Source organism: Scaptodrosophila lebanonensis, unplaced genomic scaffold (genome assembly GCF_003285725.1).
Source record: "Scaptodrosophila lebanonensis strain 11010-0011.00,11010-0021.00 unplaced genomic scaffold, SlebRS2 tig00000085-arrow-pilon, whole genome shotgun sequence".
NCBI lineage: Eukaryota > Metazoa > Arthropoda > Insecta > Diptera > Drosophilidae > Scaptodrosophila > Scaptodrosophila lebanonensis.
This window is the reverse complement of record NW_022060564.1, coordinates 227,918-248,140: the sequence shown is the minus strand read 5'-3', so window position 1 is coordinate 248,140 and position 20,223 is coordinate 227,918. Positions and strand designations below refer to the sequence as shown.

General features: G+C 35.2%; 2 protein-coding genes across 2 annotated transcripts; one reads left to right on the top strand and one right to left on the bottom strand.

The window, feature by feature from the left end:
• Positions 1 to 343: 343 nt before the first annotated feature.
• LOC115626318 (60S ribosomal protein L21) lies at positions 344 to 1,104 on the bottom strand. The gene is made up of 2 exons (XM_030521657.1): positions 1,059 to 1,104; positions 344 to 939 (listed from the first exon to the last, which is right to left on the bottom strand). The coding sequence occupies exon 2, from the start codon at positions 929 to 931 to the stop codon at positions 452 to 454; it is 480 nt and encodes a 159-aa protein (XP_030377517.1). The 5' UTR covers positions 932 to 939; positions 1,059 to 1,104; the 3' UTR covers positions 344 to 451.
• Positions 1,105 to 2,675: 1,571 nt separating this feature from the next.
• Positions 2,676 to 12,039, top strand: LOC115626634 (guanine nucleotide-binding protein subunit gamma-e). The gene is made up of 3 exons (XM_030522042.1): positions 2,676 to 3,030; positions 6,547 to 6,688; positions 11,373 to 12,039. The coding sequence occupies exons 2-3, from the start codon at positions 6,576 to 6,578 to the stop codon at positions 11,476 to 11,478; spliced, it is 219 nt and encodes a 72-aa protein (XP_030377902.1). The 5' UTR covers positions 2,676 to 3,030; positions 6,547 to 6,575; the 3' UTR covers positions 11,479 to 12,039.
• Positions 12,040 to 20,223: the final 8,184 nt, after the last annotated feature.

Here is a 20,223-nt window from a genome sequence, read left to right as displayed (position 1 = left end):
TCTACCATTCCACACAATTACAAAATAAGAGAGGAATGCTAGAGTCGAGTGGGCCCAATTCTTAAATAAACCGTACCCACTCGCACATAAAATGTTTAATATTTTTCAAATCGATTCTTCATACTGATCAAGAATACGATATTTACATTGTGGGGATGGCAAGGAGGCGTTCTGCGTAAAATACATTCGCCCCAAACTTGTGTACAAGGTATAATAAAACAATCTCATAACATCAGATATTTAGGAATTTGGTCATTAAAACTAAGACCACAATCGACTGTTCCCTGGAATTACCTGGCATACTTACAAACCCACCCAGAAATACACTTTACACAGAAACAAATATACTGTGACCATATAGAAATCAATTCTATTACCGCATTCAGAATCAATCACTATACACAATTACAAAATCAAACACCCACATAACTTCAGATATTCCAATAATGCTTTATGCTATGAATTCATATGGAATTGGTGCAAGAGCGATGGGTTCCTCGAGTTTCTTGACGAAATGCGCCTTCTTTGGCTGTTCTGGCTGACGTTTCAGGTTAACCCAGGTGCCCTTTGCCTTGGCGTCCTTCAGCAGGCGCTCATTCTCCTTGACACGTCGCAGGAAATCCTCACGGCACTTCGAATGATGGACATGCTCGATGCGCACGTTGACGCGCTTGGCTAGGATCTTGCCGCGCACACGTTTGTTTACAATGACGCCAACAGCGTGTTGCGTTACGTTGAATATGCGGCCTGTCTTTCCGTGGTAGGCTTTGTATGGCAAGCCCTTTTGCACAGCGCCGTTTCCCTTGATGTCGACAATATCGCCGATCTTAAAAACCCGCATATATGTAGACAGAGGGATGACACCGCGCCTGCGGAAGGGGCGAGAGAACATATCTCTGGTACCGCGACGATAACCCTTCGAATTAGTCATTTTTATAGCTGCAAAAACAATCACTTTTTGTTAAAAATCTATAGTAAAACTATGGGCGCGGCCCTTTATGTATAATTAAAACGCATTTGTTTCATTTTTTTATACGTTTTAGAAACAATTTGCTAACCTTTTACGTATGAACGTCCACGCGGTCACGAAGAAAGAACAAGAAAGGGCTGGAGCTGGGAAATACATCGATTTCAACATTGCTATATCGATGATTGGCATTATTGAAAACATCGATAAGCGCGCTAAGGCAACACTTGGAGCAACCAAACCAATTACAGTTTTGGAAGGTAATTTTTCCTAAATCAGAGATTTAAACCTGAGCCTACTCTGAAAGAAACTCGCATAGTGGAATTCCAGGCCCTCTAGGAAAGAAATGATAAATACTTTAAATCTGTAACCAGGCAAATCATAAAAGTGCCAGCAACATCGTAGGCACCTGCGCGGCAAAACTGGTCAAATTGTCAAACACTCTAGGAGATCTTAATATGTAATACAAGCAGTAAATAAATTGGTATTTCTAAACAAAAATGTTAAAATTACAAAGACCAAAAATTCGCTTTAAAACATCGATGATTCTATTTCCAAATATCGATGTAGGTAAATGATGTTTTCACAGCATTAGTGACAGTTAGTATCGATGACACGAAATATCGAAAAATGTTATATTGTTTTATTTATCAAAAATACTAATTTGTAAATTTGAATTTTGTGTCGCGTCGACCGCTCTTGTGCTTTACTGCTCGCGATCATGACAATTTAGTTGTAAAGGCCTAAAAAACCTGTGGCGGGTTGATATGGTCATGGCCTGAATTGAACTTGCCCGATTACTTCCAGAAGGAAGCATTCGCCTGCGAGGGAGGTTCTAAAACAAGGACAATAAAAAAGCATTGCTGGTGCTTGCAAATTATAGTAATATTTTAATGGATTAATAAACCGGTTTCCCAACCGATCTTCAACTCCCGGAAACAATAAGGACCAACCTAGTATGTGGGACTGCAAGCAGCGGTATCAAACCAATTCTACCTTTCCTGGCTGCCTAATTTCATAGCGACAGAAGTTAAAGGTACAAAGGGTATATATGTAAGGCAGAAGCATTTCCTACCCCACAAAGTATATATATTCTTAATCAGCATTAGCAACCGAGTAGTAAAAAAAAAATAATAATAACAATTGTATATATTTAATATTTATTTATGTTAAATATGAATAATTACGTTTTTTTAAGCTAAAATATTCTGTTTCAAAATTAAGTGCTGCTGTTTTTTTCCACGGGTACTGTAATATATTTAGCATTTTATTAATGTCTGTGAAAATATGTGCTGCCCCATACGTAATCCAATGGCCTCACAATTAAAAGGACTCCCAAAATTTGCCTACATAGGTACCGTTTCTATGTGATTACCTCCGACTCATTCATCCACATACAAAGTCGTAATCATTCTAAAACGTAACCAAAACAGTGGTCAACTGCTCCCAACGCCCCTTGCCCTTTGTGTTAGCGGAATGCACTCACAGCATTTGAGTAACAACGCCTGCAGCCGAGGCGCTCCAAATGCCATTTTGGAATCTGACATTGAGACCTCGCAATGCAAGTTGCACTCAAAACACGACGTCTGTGCGTGTGTTCCACTTTATTGCCAAAGCGTACCGAGCGCCACAGCGTATGCAACACACAGCAGTTGCTTGCTCACATTCAACCGCCATTCGTGTTTTATAGTCACAGCGGACGGGCGCTCACTAGTTCTTTTCTGCTATTATTGCTTTTGTTTATTAGTGCGTGTCTTGGGTTTTCAATCGAATTTTCTGTTAAAAGTGAGACAGTGGACGGCCAAGAGCGAGAGAGTGAAAGACAGGGAGAACGCCAGAGTCGAAAACATAATTTAATTAAAATTTACTTACACCCATACAAACACATCGATACGCAGCGCACTGCCAACTAATCACATTACCAGCCCAACTTACGGACAGTCAGCCCGCAGCGAGAACGACGAGTGCTTTTTGTGTTGCATATATATTTGGGCTCGGGCTATTATCGTATTAGCAACTAGACTTTTGCAGAGTGGCAAATTTATTATTTATTTACTTGACTGGTAAGTTTTCTTTTACTCATCCTAATTTCTTAAATCTTGGAATATATTGTGAATAAAATACTATATAGGTGCGATCTGTCCTGAATGACTATCATTAAAGGCAGGAAATTAGAACAAGCACTTTTGTTTCGTTTAGGTAAAACCGAATTCCTGCCTACAATACAAGTATTTAACACCTATTACGCTCTTCCGAAAAAAAATGCATTCTATGAAAACTTAAAATTATTAAAATTTTTTTTGTTTTCGTACATACTTTTTGTTTTGACTGAAAATTTCGTCAACAATTTGCTTAAGTTTGGTCAATTTTTGTATACAACTCAGTAAAAAAAAAGTTGCTGACATGTCCTATACGAGTATGTATAATTATTCATTGTCTCGTAAAGTAATTGCTACTGGCACATATTTCAATAATCAACTATCGGCACGCATATCTGCGGTTAGTAAGAAGCACGTAGTCAGTAAAAATGATTACATAGTTCACTAATTGTGCCAATTCGAATTTACATCGAGGTTCTGAGCGGTTTTAAATGTTTAAATGTATCTGTATTCAATTCATTGGCAGTTACGTTCTCCTGATTAAATATATATACATCACACTTTCTTTAACAATAATGATTAGAAATGTTTGCTTTGAAACCGACCGGATTCGTAATAGGCACAGAGTCTATACCATTTATCATTTCGTAAAAAATTACAGACCAAACTTTGCAAGGGTTTTTAAGAAAGAAGGTGGTCGTTGCTAATGTGTCACTAAAAATGCGCGTTATGTGCATAATACCACTTTCCTTTTCATGACTCAATGACCTCTACAACATTGGATAGCGATAGTGTCAGTAACACCCTCAAGCACTTTCAACGACTCTTGTTATCCCTATCGCCTCTGTATGTGTATACACGTATAAGTAGTATGTGTGTTAGCTTATTAATATTAGTTTGAAGTGGTTTTCAACTAGCAAAAGTGAAAAAATATAAAAAAGCACGCAGTGCATAGACTGTCTGAGTAACTCCCCCTGACACTTCAAAGTTCGATTTTTTTATCGAAAATTGGCGTGAATACAACACAGAAAATTGCGTGTAGAAACGTTTTAGCATTTAAAAACATATTCTGCTGTTTCAAAGAAGTTTTATAAAATATTATTAAATTATTGTAGCTATTCATTTGTCTTGAGATATACATTCAATATATGCAAAAGTTATTCTACGCTCAATAACATAGAAAATGGTAGACAATTTTTTAAGCCATAAATTGCTTGTGCACATACATATCTGGGCAGGCTCCTCAGGCGAGAAAGTCTGGCGTCGTTTCGATTGGTGCTTTGCCAGTTGTTGTTGCCCGTGTATCATTGAAATTGTATATTCTGTACCTGAAAGGTACAGGAGTATATTGGGTTTATGCAAAGTGAAAAATGTAACAGAAAATGGCGTGGCAGATCCAACATAGTATATACTTAAATGTTTTCGGCATAGCCGAAGATTATTTCTGCTACTATACATTTCCATGTTCAACAAATTGGATTAATTCACACATTTGCATTCAACGATTAAAATGCTTTTTAATTTTTAACAACATCCTTTGATATAAGTGATTCATTCATCAGTCTGTGTAGAGATATTAAAAACGCAACATTATGCCAACCTTGCAAATTGAATGAAATCGCTTCAGGCCTATTGATCGGCTATTCAATAGTTCTATCGTTGTTTCTGTACATGACGCTTCTAACAAGTTTCACACAAAAGCATTGTTCACCGTTTCCAACCGTCGAAAGATGAAATGTGCATTTCTAAGGCTACCTGCCGAGCACTGAATTTATAGCATTGTATTGTATTTACCTTCAGCCCCGAACGAAGCGCTTTTTGTGTTTCAATTTAGTTTGCTGTTTAGTACTTGTTTCAAAACTAAGAAAAACCTGTGTGCAATTGAATTTTTACTGTACTGAAACATTATAATGAGCTTAATAGAGAGACATTGAGTTTATGAATAAACTAATGGTCATGTAAAAAAAAACGCAAATGTTGCCGTGGGTTGTTTTTTACATTCAGCAATTTTTTGACTATGTTTGCTTGGATTGTAATAAAACTATTTGGGGCAATTAAAGCGATTACAAATTTGGCTGAAGAATTTGATTGAGTCAATTGAAAGCTATAAAGATTAGATAACATTACTAAATGTCAACTTTATTGGAGAATTGTAACGAAAATTAATATTAAGTAATGACTCTTATGAATGTGCTACCGTATCTGTCGAAAACCTACTTGCTCTTTTTATACCCTGTGCCCAGATAGCAACCCAGGCCTTACAAAGTATATATATTATTATATCTATAGTTCTAAATTCTCCCAAGTCATACAATTATTTTAAAAATTGAAAGCAAAATACAAGGTGCGAATATCTATGATTTAATTGAAGAAACTATGGAAATGAATGCATTTAAAAATATATATTTTATATCTTTAACAATAAAAACACATATTTGTTTGAACTAATAATAGTACTGGCTTGTCTGACCCTTACTTAATGTAACTTAACATTTCCAGCGGCTTTTTGCTCAACAGAGTTGGGGTTTATGTCTAAGCTAAATAACAGCCACTGCTAAAATAGACTTTCTAGCATGTTTATGTGTTTATTTTCTCAGAATTACTTATGAATTGTTAAAATATATTTTAAACTAATAAAGTTCACAGTGTAATCGATATGTAATAAATACTTTTTCTTCAGAATTATGATTAAAGAATTTATGGCAGTGTTCGCAAACTAATACACATTTCCGAATTCGTATAACAGTCTGTATTGTACAACGATAACAATAATTTCTGCGCAATGTTTGTGATGATATTATCTACTGTACCTTAGTGATAGGGGATATTGCTTTTCAAATGACAGTTTGTTACACATAGATTAAATTTTATGCTAAGCAAAATTTATACCAATAACTTAACTACCACGCTATCAGAATGAATCGATAAAGCCATAAGAGAATACAATTTTCGACCAACCGAATTATTTGTACTTGCATTTCAACAATTTATTTAAGAAATGAGATGTTAGCAGTGTTTTTTTTTATTAAATTATTATATTAGTTATGCCTGCCATACAGTATGCTTTGTTTTATTGTGGGCGCGCCCTTTTTCTTTACTGCAAAATCCACACACATATCCTGTAAACAGTAAACCGCCCTTAAAGCTGTAATGTTAAATGCTACGTACTCCAAGGCTCTCACATTTATGTTTATTGGCGCTCTTTTTCGCCTCTCTGTTATAAGTTTTTGCAACGCGCAGTCGCAATTTGATGCTATAAATGAGACGAAAAGCTTATTTGTGCATAGCATTTAATGGGGATGTTTAAGAGTAGACATCATGTATCCCGCATACTCCAGCCAAGGCAAACCCTGGGAGCAGTGCTAAGTGTTGCCGCCTGCCATTAGACTGTGCAGCCATTCTCACAGATGAGAGTTTTATAGCAACCTTCGGAGCTGCAATTTTCTCACACGTTTTTGTCTGCTCTTTTGCACTTTGCAGGGGTGGTATGTGGATAAATTTTAGCCGCCATGGATCCCAGTGCTCTACAAAACATGGATCGGGACGCATTAAAGAAGCAAATCGAAAATATGAAATATCAGGCCTCCATGGACCGTTGGCCGTTGTCTAAAAGCATTGCAGAGTGAGTAAAAAAATTTACAATTTTTTTTTCACTTTTTTAATGTAACAAAATATTAAGATAAATTAAAAAGTAGCTATCTTGCAAATGTTCTTCGAAAGTTATTTTTCAATAATGTTCTTCAAGTTTTAAACAACATTCTAAAATGAAATAAATCTATGAAAAGTTCTCGGCAAGTGACTCTGGCATTTAGCAGCCAACAAATTGGAAACATAATAAAAACAAAACTTTGCGTTGCTATTTTGTATGTATGTGCAATCAACCACCCTTCACAGTCGCCGCTAACAATGTGTCCTTTGAGCTGCACTCCACGCTATCCAAACGACCCCGCTTTTACCAGCATTGTACTGGGTGTTTAGGCCACTAGGCACTATATAGAAGTGAAATATTCATATACTTGTCACCGACTGACGCTCTTAAAAACGACACCTGAACATTAAGAGACAGCATAGCCCCTACCTCAGACATACGTTGAGTGCCTGAGGAAAATATTTACATAAATATGAAATTTGTTTTTCTTTGTGAAAAGAATTATGGTGTAAGTAAAAATACATAAATAAATAGTTACAAATAGAAACTACAACTTGTCAAATGAAGGGTTCCATTCTTTGTGAAAACGATTTGGCCTTTGCATTTGTATCTGAAAATCCAGAGCAATTATATTACCACCTCCTTGGTAGAAAAGGTATTTAACAGATGAAATTGCCCTTACTGTGATCTGGTTATTTTCTTCAGTTTAGATTTAATTCAAAAATAGCCACAGATCCTTTTTCAAAGTAAGTGATGCGGTGATAAGGTTATTTTCTTCAGTTTAGATTTAATTCCTTTATCAATGCAAGTAATAATATAAAGAGTCTAATTTATTTATTTAGGTCTGTGCATTAATATGAATAATAATTTGAAGCAGATCTTTTCCGTGTATGCAGAATATTCACAATAATATAACTGAATAGGCATTAAACAAAAACTTGTGTTCTCCAAATTTGCAGTAAATCGGATAATTGAAAATTGTAATTAGTACACTAAATGTATTTTTGAGGAGTTACTTGAGGTACAGCACTTCTATTTAGGATCAAAACCTGAAACTAAAATGCTTGATTGACATGCAAATTAGGCCAACCCCATGCTGCATGGTGCACACGATGGGAGCTCGTGTCGCTCCCTTTGGTGGTCAATTGTTGATAGTGCAGTTAACTGCATCAGACCCCATATACTCATGAAAAGGCAACTCGTTTTTTAAGTATAATGACTAGCATCAACTTCCGACATTACATATTGGATTGATTGACACAGCCTGCGAGGTGGTATGCCTCTCTAGTTTCCTCCTATACCAACAATATTGCTGTGTGACAGCCTTAACCACTCTTTAACTGTTATTCATGGTTTTGTTTTATACGAGTTTTTTGAGGGTAAGAAGACACGTCTTTTTTGCAATTACGAATAACATTGAGCATGCGGTAGCAAACTTTTAGTTCAGTTCACTTTTCATACACTCGATGAAAAAGTCCTCTTTCAATTTTAAGCATTTCACTTTGCCCCAATACTTCAATGTTTTGTGTAACTTTGCTAAGCCGTTCCTGCGGACCCAAGTAGCAAATAATAAAGCAATAAAACAAAAAGGACGTGCAAGTGTTGAATTTGAATTCGCACTACACAAATAAAAGTTTCGTGAACCGTGCCCCCCCCACTTTAAATTGTCTACTCATGGAAATTCCTCCCTCTAACTAGTCCAACGGTTGTCCCTCATCTGATAGGCTTGTAATTTTTTTCTGTGAGTTTAAATACTTGTAAAAATTCAATATCTTAAAGTTATCGTTATGCTGCAAAATCATAAAATTTATAGCAGAATTTTCCAAACCTCAAAATTCGTTTCATAATTACGTGAATTCTGGGAATAAAATTTTGCATGTTTAATGTTTTTAATACCATTCTATGCGTTTAACTTTCATATTCAACTTAGTTTCTTAGCATATATTAAAACGAACTCAATTTTTATCAACAGTCTGCGCCTTGTTATTGCGGGCTGCGGGCGTTTGGCCCAAATGTTAACTAGGTCAACGAATGTGCAACGTTGAGCTGTATGTAGGTACAATTTAAGTTTTCCATAGATTTAACTGTAAGCCTATTAATCCTCAATCATTTCAAAGTTTATACTACTTGATCTCAAATGCAACGGCATATAATAAGCATTATAATCAAATTATTAGAAGTGGGCTCTTAAGGGGATAATTCCCTGTTTTCAAAGTATTACCTTGCTATCTATCATAATACAAATTCAATCACATACTTATACAGATAGGCCAACGTGGCTAAGATCCCTATTCTCAAACAGTGGCATTTAAAAAGATGTGCCTTAATATACACAGTTTTGCGTGACCCTTTTGCCTCCAACTTAATACTTTTGTTAAGCTTAATTCTCAAAAATGCATTCATCTCAGTTCTTGATCTGACCTTTTCGCCTTACCTCGTTTTAATTTTTTAAATTGTGCTTGCTCGCAAAATATACATACATTTTAGTGATTTTTGCACGTTCTGCCGACCCACTCGAGTACGAAGGCAGACAAAGCAAAGAGACAAAGACGTGGCATAACACAAGTGCAATTTTAATGTTAAGTGCTCGGAATGACTTTTGCAGTAATAACGTTTTGATGTCAAGCTCAACTCATGCCTATTGTCCCTTTTGGGTACCTCTAGGAATTTAATTTAAATAGAATGTTCTTGAACTCAAACAACCCAGAACATGTAGGGCACATTTTTAGGAAGGATTTCGAAGAACAGTCAAAATCAATCAAAACTGCTCTTTTTGTATGATATTAAAATGTAGTTTATTTAGGAAATCATAAATTTTCCAAGGATTTGTCATGTAAAATAAAAGTTTGATTTATTTTTGGGTATTTTAAAGCACCTTTATCCTTTTAAAATTTCATTAACCCTAAAGTGTCTATTTCAATCAGTACTCCTTACTCAGGCTTAGTTCGTCAGACATGTTGCTATTGCATACATACTCGTATAAAATAGTAGGAATACTTCCAATTAAATTTTTTTTGAATTATTATTTGTAAAAATCAAACATCTAACTGGATACGTGGTGCAACTTAGATTTATATACATACTTATTACCAAATTCCATTAAAGCATAGGAAATAATTAAACCTCAATGGGATTTTAAGTGATTAAATAGATTGGCATGAGACGTTTTAGTCTCACGTATAGAATCGATGAAGAAGACCCCTTAAATGCTTCTTCTTATGGATACTTAGGTTCTGTGTAGTTGTTGTGTTCTTCTTCGCAATCATATTATATACATAAGCATCCTTACAGCGGATTGACTGAACAATTGAAAGAAAATCCTTTTTGTAGACTTTGACCTGACCTTCGATTTGAATTGACATTTTTTTTAAAAGCACATAATTTTTAAAAATGGCATGCGCATCTATACATTAAAGGCATATAAAGCAAATTACGTATTCTTAAATATTCCGCATAGAATGCCTAACGCAGGCACAAAAGTGGGCATAGGCAACGTTAAAGGAAATATAACAGCTAATGTTACGATTGTTAAATAGTTGTCAGACATTTCCATTATCATGCCTGTGATAGGAGATTGTGGGTATGTGATTATGGTTAGCAGTTTGTAGTAAATACATACATACATATTCATACTATATAGTACACTAAATGCGGCATTAACATGTGTAGTCTGACACAAGAACTATGGCGCCAAGCTGCTGTTCACATTTACAGCATTTTCTATGTAGTCGTGCAAATAAATACATATGTACTACACATAAAGAAAAGAAAGTCTGGTGTACCGACTTTGCAATACGCTGTACATTAGTGTAGAATATTTACAGCAATAGTGTATAACATTTACAGCAATTTAAAAGGAAAGAAAATGTAAAAAAAAGAGAAATCGTAATTTTAAAAAGCCATAACTTAGGTACTTGGTATCTCGGAGGAGGGTGGCAATATTTTTACAAATATATTCATTTAATTTCTACAAACATTTTTACTATTTAATTTTTTATTAGAAATTTCACTATTTATTTGTCGATGTGCCAGCGCTTAGGTACTTGGCATGAGAATTGCAGACGAGGGCGGCCACCATATTTCAATTAAATTGATCAGAAATTTCATAATTTAAATCCATATTATTATTATTATTTTCTTTTTTTTTGTTGGAAATTTGGCAATTTAAGTTTCGATTTGACATTGCTGAGGTACTGGAAAGGGTAAAAGGTGCAGAACAGAATAAGGCATAAAGGTAAGACACACAAACAAATAAAAGCATCAAATAAAGCAGCAAATGAACGGCGATATAGCGTTAATTATCCAGGGTAAGCAAGCAAATATTGCCCTGGCTAGCAACAACACATTTTTTTTAATATACAACAATTGCAAATGTAAAGCTCCTGATTTAAAATTCCACATACCGAAGTACAATCTTTACATCCCCTCGTATAACTGTTTCTTAAGATTTGGTGCGGTTTTTTAAGTAGGTGTCAAATTTATGCCTAATATTACTCTCATGTTTCAAATTCAGGCTGAAACCTTTTCGAACGCAAAGAAAGTACTGTTTTATCATGACCATAAAATTTTTACGCAACTCTATTCCAATTAATACAAATTTGTAAACCATCAACAACTTAATAAATAATGCAATATTTATTTCATCTTATCCCAACAGAATGCGGTCGTTCATAGAGGAAAACGAGAAAAACGACCCGTTAATCAATGCACCGGACAAAAAGAACAATCCGTGGGCTGAAAAGGGAAAATGTGTTATCATGTAATATTATCGTAAACCACAAAAATACCATAATAACTCTAGACAGCCAACCAACAATATAAATCCAAACATGATTCCCACATCCATAACAGCAACAAATCAATATCAAAATAATATATTTCAAAATAACCAAAACCATAGAAACAACCGATGTAGCAGTCAAAATATATCGGGAAACCAATACACTCATCAGCAGAGTGCAACTGTCAACGATAACTCCTTAGATTCGGTAGAGCTGAAACAAATACGTTGCCACAACAACAACTATTACTATTATAACTACAATCTGAGATATGACCCGGTGAACGAGTGTGTCGGGGCAATGGCCCAACTGAGAAAGCTAAAGCGACGAACGCAACAGGAGCTGCAACATTGGCCCGTGCTCATGCAGATTGTGGTGCTCTTTCTTTGGCTACACAATAGATTTTGGCAAAGTGTGCGCCAGCAACTCACGCGTCATAGGCAGTGAGTGGAGGGTGGGGCATGTCGCGAAATTTCAGTTTAAATGTACATTTAACTTATAATTTGAATAAATTACTAAAATGGCTACATAGTAAAACCAAAATACAGAACCGAAAACTCCGAAAAATCATTTTTATTACAACAACAAACATAAAAAAATAGGACGCGTTCACTAGAGAATTATGATCACCGACCACCGTTAATGGAAATGTATATTTGCGTTAACTCAAAACTATTTTAATTTGCCGTATAAGTTTACTTTAATATTTCGAGCTTTTCGTATTGATAATCGCTCATCGTTGTTGTTGTCGTCTCTCTTTGTCTTTCTCTCTCTCGCTCGCTCTTTTATGCACTGTTGTTCTTTTGTGCGTATGCTCCGCTGTATATTCGTCATCTGTTTATCTATTGCTCGATTTTCTTCCTCGCTCATAAATTTGTCTTTCCTATGCATGACTATGTTTTTGTTATTCGCACATTAACATAACTTTCCCGTATATCTTCATAGCCACTTTTTCATCTCCCCACCAGTCATTCAAACACCTATTAAGGACACCCACATTAGTCACATGACGCCCAAAATAAAAGTAACTGTTTGGCATATTTAGCTTGGATAAATGTAACCCACCCATCATTTATAGTAAACAACAAATAGGTAACAAAGTTTGCAAATAAGTTCTATGAATAATTTAAGACCATTTTGGCCGACTTAATATCAAGTACAACTCCTAGAAATGCTACAAAATAAACGTACCATACTTCTAACTGTAAGCTTACACATAAATGTACAAGTTGTACAAGTCTAAGATATGAAACACTACACACAACAAATATCCATATATTATTCCGACATCCCACTGCGAACAAGAAATAGTTCGCATAAAATTTCGACCGTTTTTGGAACATGCCGGATATTAGCAGAAATATAGTAACTTGTGTAGCGGGCCCACTTGGTACGTATGTATTGGTATTTTTACTATGCATATATCATATTAATTTTATAGTGATATACATTCTTACATATACGTAAGCATACTATTTAAAAAGGCAAACGATAACTTTTTTGAAGGCAGACGCTGTAGTTAATGGAAATATTAATGTCTTTATAAGTTTTAACTATGTTAACCATTAAATAGAGTCCATACAGCAAGAAAAAATATATATATTACACAAACATACGCAATCTTTAAAAGAACATATACAAGAAATTTAAAGTAAAATTGATCAAGAACGTAGAAACTGCAAATTTGAAATACAGCATATGTTATTTGTATTCCAATAGTTGAAAATTGAAGTGAAATAATTTAGTACCAATGCAAAATGGATCTAACCGTTTTATGTTCCGCATTAAGTTGCATATAAATTTGCAAAACAGACATAAATACAACAACATACAACTTTTTAAACTACGTGAAATATAATAGCAGAGATGCATCTGAAATAAGACGCTGTTCAGCTGGTTAAATTAAAACAGTTACGTGGGCTTACGTTGAAAAATATATTTAGTTAAACTTGTTTCTATCTATTATTTAAAATAGAAAGTGTGTAGTCGTATAAATCAGTTAAATTTAAAAGACAACAACATATGCAACACAAAACAGAACACTTACAATTCGCAAAACAGAGGTTACCCAACAACAAATATGTATGTAGTACATAAATTTAGCCAAGAAAAACGTAGCGAAAAAGAGAGCACATTTAAACTAGGTTTGAAGTATTTAAGCCTTTTATATAATATTCGAAAAATATACAGCTAAAATGTAATTATAAGTGAATCGCGCAAAATAGAAATATTTTAAGTTTGCTGCATATAAAGAACCTTAAACTAAGCAGAAAATAGAGGACCGATACAAGCGTGCATCCAAGTTAATTACCGTAGAAAACCAACGAAATTAGTACACGAAACGTAGCGCTCAGTTATGCTGCCACTTTGGACGAACGGAGAGGAGCAACTCAAGGAAACTGACAGCGAAACAATGAGCAGCAGGCGACGGGGAGGGTGGCTTTAGAAAGCAAAAAAAGAACTCAGCCAATAAAGTTCACACAAACAAATTTGTGCGACAATGCTCGAGCAAGAAGCGTAAATGTAGAGAGGAAACCATCACAAGAACTCCTAGGGAATACACTTAACTCAATATTTGTGTGCAACAAACTGAGCTACAAATGCTACACATTTGAGCAAATTGCTTAATATAACTTTGAGGCCCAAGCACATAGTAGGTGTAGCTACAAATAACACCAATTAACTTCAGAATATGAGTTCTGACGAACAACATCTATAAAATACACAAACTATATATACGAAATAAGGTATTGGTGGTTCTTAAATATATATTAAAACTTTAACACGGATAACCAATGAGAATGGACAGGGATAGCCTACTGTGGTACTATATAATCAAAATAGTTGAAATCCGGCAACGGTGCAATTAAACTCGGCGACGTTACCAAGTATTGCAGACATGCTGCATATGTATATATGAAACGGGAAAACCGGGAGTCATAATTGAAAACACAAAACAAAATAGTCAATTTTCACCGGTCCAAACTCGTCTCATACTATAATCGTGGCTGGTACGAGTTAAAGTTCAAATCAAAGTATAAAGTTCAAGTAACATTAGGAATGTACTTACAAATATTGTAAAAGCCAATTTGGCAGTCCAACAATCATAGTGGGGCATATTCTTTGTTAAGTTTATTGTGGCCAATATTCAATAGTGCCGGCCATCCATAGCTCAATAGGGCATTAAGCACGCTGAGTAGCTCGGCATGGAGCCGGCGAAATGGGTGTGAGGGTGCCATTGAAATTGAACAGGAAACCGGCCGACTTGAAGCTTGTGCTCTATAAATTGAACACAGAAGAGTCTCACTGGCTGTCACTGTCAAATGGATTTAAAAATAATAGGCAAATTAAAAAGTTTTTATAGTAAAAAAACATTCTATGAATAAACTCTTTAAAGAAAGAACATACTTTTGAGGGAAATTTGAGAAAAGATAAAAATACGAATAAGGGTCATAACTTCAGAATATTTTAAATTTTATAATCACTTCTACGGCTCTAAAATTAAATTAAAATTATATATATGCGCAATTATAAATGTAGTTATATATACATATATATATATAAATATAAAGCTACATTTATAGCGACGCAACAACGAATTAACATTTTGTGGCCACTCATAATAAATTGGCTAAGAAATGGTCATGTTGAAGTAATAAACGCGGCATGAACTCATTTGCAAAATATAGCAGTTAAGCGAGATATAAATAGCTGGTAAATAAAATATTCAAGTACAGCATGTGCCAAAAATTGCGATAGGAGGAAGGGGAGACCCATAAGCGGCAAAGAAATGCGTCAAAAGGATTACAGTTTTAGTCTACGAGAATAAGTTGATGTTACAGTTCATTGAAAAATATTTAAAACTTAATTATAATTATATGCACATACCAATTAAATATATATATATACATATACATATATGCAGCGATATAATTATGTGAATTATCTAAATGTCTGTACAAGTTGCAAGCAAAAATGTATTGTTACAATAGATGGTGTTAAGTAATGTAACTATTAAGATATATGGACATATATAGGCTTATTAAATCCGTTGATTGATTCTTAAACTTGTCTAAGGAAAAATGCGAACCTTAAATTACTCACGGTGCCATACAACAACTTGGCTGAACCAGAAACCAAATATGAGAACAATTATAAACAACATAGAACGCTAGTAAGTAAGTGAATTTTAATGCAGCTAAACAAGCTATATACATACATCATTACCAACAATTAAAAAAATAAGAATTATAAAAAAGAACTAAAACGTTACAAAAAAAAAAACAATTATTTAGATGTTAAACGAAAACTTCTAAGAAAAAACTTTTAAGCAAAAACCGTAAGGCATCAACAAAACCAAAAGTATGATTATCATTAAAGGAACTTCTTTAAATAAAAGTAAACTTTGCAAATCCTTAGTGGATAAATCTACCCTCTCTATAAAAACTTAAAAACCAAATATATCGTTTGTGTTTTATTTTAATTACTAATAGCACTTGTTGCCTGAATTGAACCTCAGCCCCCCGCCTACCCATAAGCAAGCATAACGAAACATACACTATCCAAACCAAAAGTAGGCAGGAGCTGTGGTTAAGATAATTTGGTATAGTCGATCCATGCTTTTGCTCCTGAAGTACTACATATGTGGAAGCCTTTCGTTGCCTTTGCCCTTTTTTTGGCTTTTGGTATTTACCGTTATAATTTTGTATTTTTAACAACTGCTGTAAATAATCCCGCTTTAATTTCTGCTTTATAAATTGAATATCTATGTGCTATGTATATTTGTATTTCAATTAAATTGATTTGGCATTGGTGCCCCAATGTTATCCTAATTCTTATGATTGTTTATTTCTGGCACATCAGTAATTTTCTGTAAATAAATGTTTTAAATAAGGAACGTAACGTATTTTCAAAGGTAAGACTTACATTAAGAAAAATGTCCACTTATGTTTGAACATCATAGTTTTCACCCACAAACATTTAATGGTTTTGGCAAAACATATGGGCCAATTGTCCCTGTTGTCCTTGCTACGAACTCAACCGTGAAGTTACACTTTTCGAACTGCTGCTCGTATAGACTTTTAAGGCCCTATGAAATGAGGGACTAGCGTTTAAAAACGTCCAACGTTATGATTACTTTAAAAATCCGTAGCATCTTTTGTGATGTTGCAATTAAAGCTTACTTACACTAAAAAGACAACATGGATTAAGAGTGCCGAACAAAATCCCACCCGACGATAACTACACATTTTATAGTGTGCACAAGTCTTTTGTGTTTTATGCCGCGCATATTGTTAGCTTATTAACAGTCCTCACAAAAGCTAATGAAACCCAAAATGTGGTAAGGGTGGCGGAAGTGTGGAGGAATTTCCCCGCTAACCACTAAATTCAGCGACAAGTCATTTTCATAATCAAACAAACTGCAAATCAAACACTAAAGCACAAGGCCACTGCCAACAGTTCAAAAAACAAACAGACACACAAACGGACAGACAGACTAAAAACTGCGAGCGACAGGCAAGTCAGAATCAGTGATTGCAGGAACTCATCATATATTCAGAAATGCCAGCACAATGTGCCGTCGAGAAAATGAAAGTCCAGTCACGGTTGGTGAAACCAAGCCAACCGCATCCCAGACTAGCGAAAACACCTCTGTTGAAATAAAAATTTGGTTAAGCGAGCATACTATATTTTTAGAGAAAAAATAAATATATGAATGTAATTATATGTACGTAATGTACAAAATAATTGGTCAAAGGAAAAGCCTATGCAATGGTAGAAAAAATAGGATCAATATTTGTTAAGCTGTATGGGTTGGTTTTTGGTCGTTGGACTTGGCCTACTTGTATAAACCGCATATGCGAGTATGTGTACGGACTTTCCAACATGCGTATACAACTCGGTTTTTGTCTATACGCGCCGCCCCACAAAGCCATAAATATGTACATTGTAAGCGAGACAATGGAACTGACTTATCCACCTATGTACACACATAGGTAGCCCAGCTTATGCCCACTCTATGTTTGTCGAGGACATTTTCCTTTGTTGTGTGTTCGGTTGCAGGGACTTTGGGACCGTGGATGAAGTCCACATGTCGCAGTTCTGAAACAGATTGTTTAGCTGCCAATGAGCTATTTCGGTTTTTGATGTATTATTACGAGACATAATCGACTTCCTAATGTCGTAATTCCAAAGGAAACGTTCATTATGTTAGAATCAGCACCTACATATAACATTTTGCGGTTGCTAATTAGGTGAACCTACTATATTAAATGAGTCAAGTCAAAAGTTTCTTAGCTCCAGCAAACTTTCTAATAAATTAAGAAATTATGTTGTCCTTTTATAAACATTATAAGTTCAAGTTTCTGGAGGTGCTGCTTTGTGCTTACCTTTAATATTTTAATAAAACTTGTGTCAGAAGTTAAAGTTTGAAATGTATTCTCTTACTCCATTTTAATTTTCCCTAATTTTCACAATGTGCGATTGTCCCCATTGTGCCCCAGGACTTAATAAAAATACTACTTACGGTGCGGCAGCAGTAAAAAGGTCCTGACTACTCGCCATTCACCTGTCACAGGCCGCATGTATTCACGTCCCACGCCAAACAGTCAGTGGGTACGTCCGGCAGACTAAGAATCAGTTATTCGTTCAGGCCATTACTTCCTCGTGCCTGTCACAATGTTAATGTCTGTCAGCCTCCTCTCACTAACTTGACAATCACATTTAAAAGCAAACACAATTATATTTTTACATACACACTCTAACCTACATAGAGAATCTCACAATAATGGCAACTACTCTGCATTCACCACCTTCATTGGGTATATGTTTGAGCAAACATATTGACGACCTTCGATTTCTTTGACATGATATAAGCAGAGTTACACCTTAAATATATTCAATTCAAACAATAAATCGATCTACCGCATTACTATATAACTGGAAAATCTTTTTTCATTAGAAATGAGATTGTTTTATAGCGTTTTAATAAAAGATAATAATAATCAAAGACTTCTGAAACTAATTTGGCAGAACTAGTAACTTAATTTTAAAGTAAGGGTAATCCATAACCACATTGTGCGATGCTACACTTCATACTATGAAGCTATAGGAGGCGTACTGGTAACAGTAAAAGTGCATCAGTAATTGCATACGTCCGCCATACTTGTAATTTTTGCAGTGGACAATTTCTTTGACGATTGCATATGCTAGACTCCTTGAAAAGAAGGCACGTGTAAAGCTCCTTATTGTTTGACTGATTATGTGCCATTAGTAGATGATGAAAAGATGAATAACGTATAATTTGAAACTGAGCTTCGTCGCCTTCTGCTACTACTACACCATATTTCATATATTTGTCCGCGTGCCTGTCTCTCGTATAGGTGCAATATTTCTTAATTCTGAAAGTGGACGGGCATGCTACATTTCTAGTAATAAATTACGCATTGAACTACCGGTTCTGCATAGATACCCGTACATATTATGAGCACAATTCATATAAATACAGCCTTGTAACGTCAGTTTTGTACTGCATTGAGTACAATTGTACTCGCATATGTTTGGAAAAGTCATAACTTTGCCATGGCACAACTGTCTAATAACAGAGTGTGGATTACTTTTTTAAAAAATGAGGCTAATGTACATTGTAGAGGAACTTTCCACGCGAAATATGAACAGGTGCGATAAATTATGAGCTGCACATAGTGTGAAATACTTTTAAATACATTGTGAAGTTACTATCAGTGAATCACAGCCATAACCATACAAAATCAAGAGAAAGAGAAAAAGACAAAGGCGGGTGTCCCGACATTGAAATACCCTGTATCTATGCGTGAAATAATTATAAAATTTTGATTTTTTTGAATTATAATTGTCAAATTCGATAAAATTTTTTACTTTTCACAAACCCTATACCTTTCAGGTACAGAGTATAATAAGCTGTTTTGGAATTGCAGTTTCCTTCCTTTCTCTAGGACAACCGCGAGCTAAAATTTTCTTGCATACTTAGCCGGGCTGGGTAATAATCTAAAATGCGCTTTAATACAATTTGAATATATATATTTTTTAAGGTTCGGTAGATAGATAGATACACGCACTTAAATTTGCTGCAGTCACTTAGTCTCATTTGAAATTAAAGCTGAGCATTGCCGGGCGTACTTAACACAATCTCACATAAATAAATCGTCACAGACACATTAATCGGTACACACGCAGAATCTGTGTCACACCAACACCAACGCCACATCAAAAGCTCCTGCTGAGCATTCTACGGTCGAATGCAATGAAGGCGATGCCGCCGGCGATACAGTACATTCGAGCATGCATATTCAAAAATTGTTGTGCGTATATTGGGTATATAGTATTGAAATGTGCCTCTGCAACACAAAACACAGTCGACAAATGTGGATGTGAAATGAAAAATCTGAAAAATCTGATGAGCAAAACCGGTAAAACTTTAACAACTTGCTCAGGGTGTATATCACTGGGACGCGTTTATTCCGACAAACCTAGTAAATATATAAATAAACACCTAGTTATGTGTAGGTGTAAGAAGGTGTGTGTAGGTGTGTTAAGTGAAATGGAAAGCCATGAAACGTCTGCTGCCTGTCGCTTTTAATGGCGCCAGTCGACAGGGCTTTAGCATTGATTTCATTATTCCTAGCTTCTTTCTAGCCCATTTTATTGGCAGCTGCTTGCCAAGCGTGCTCAACTCATTTCACAGCTGAG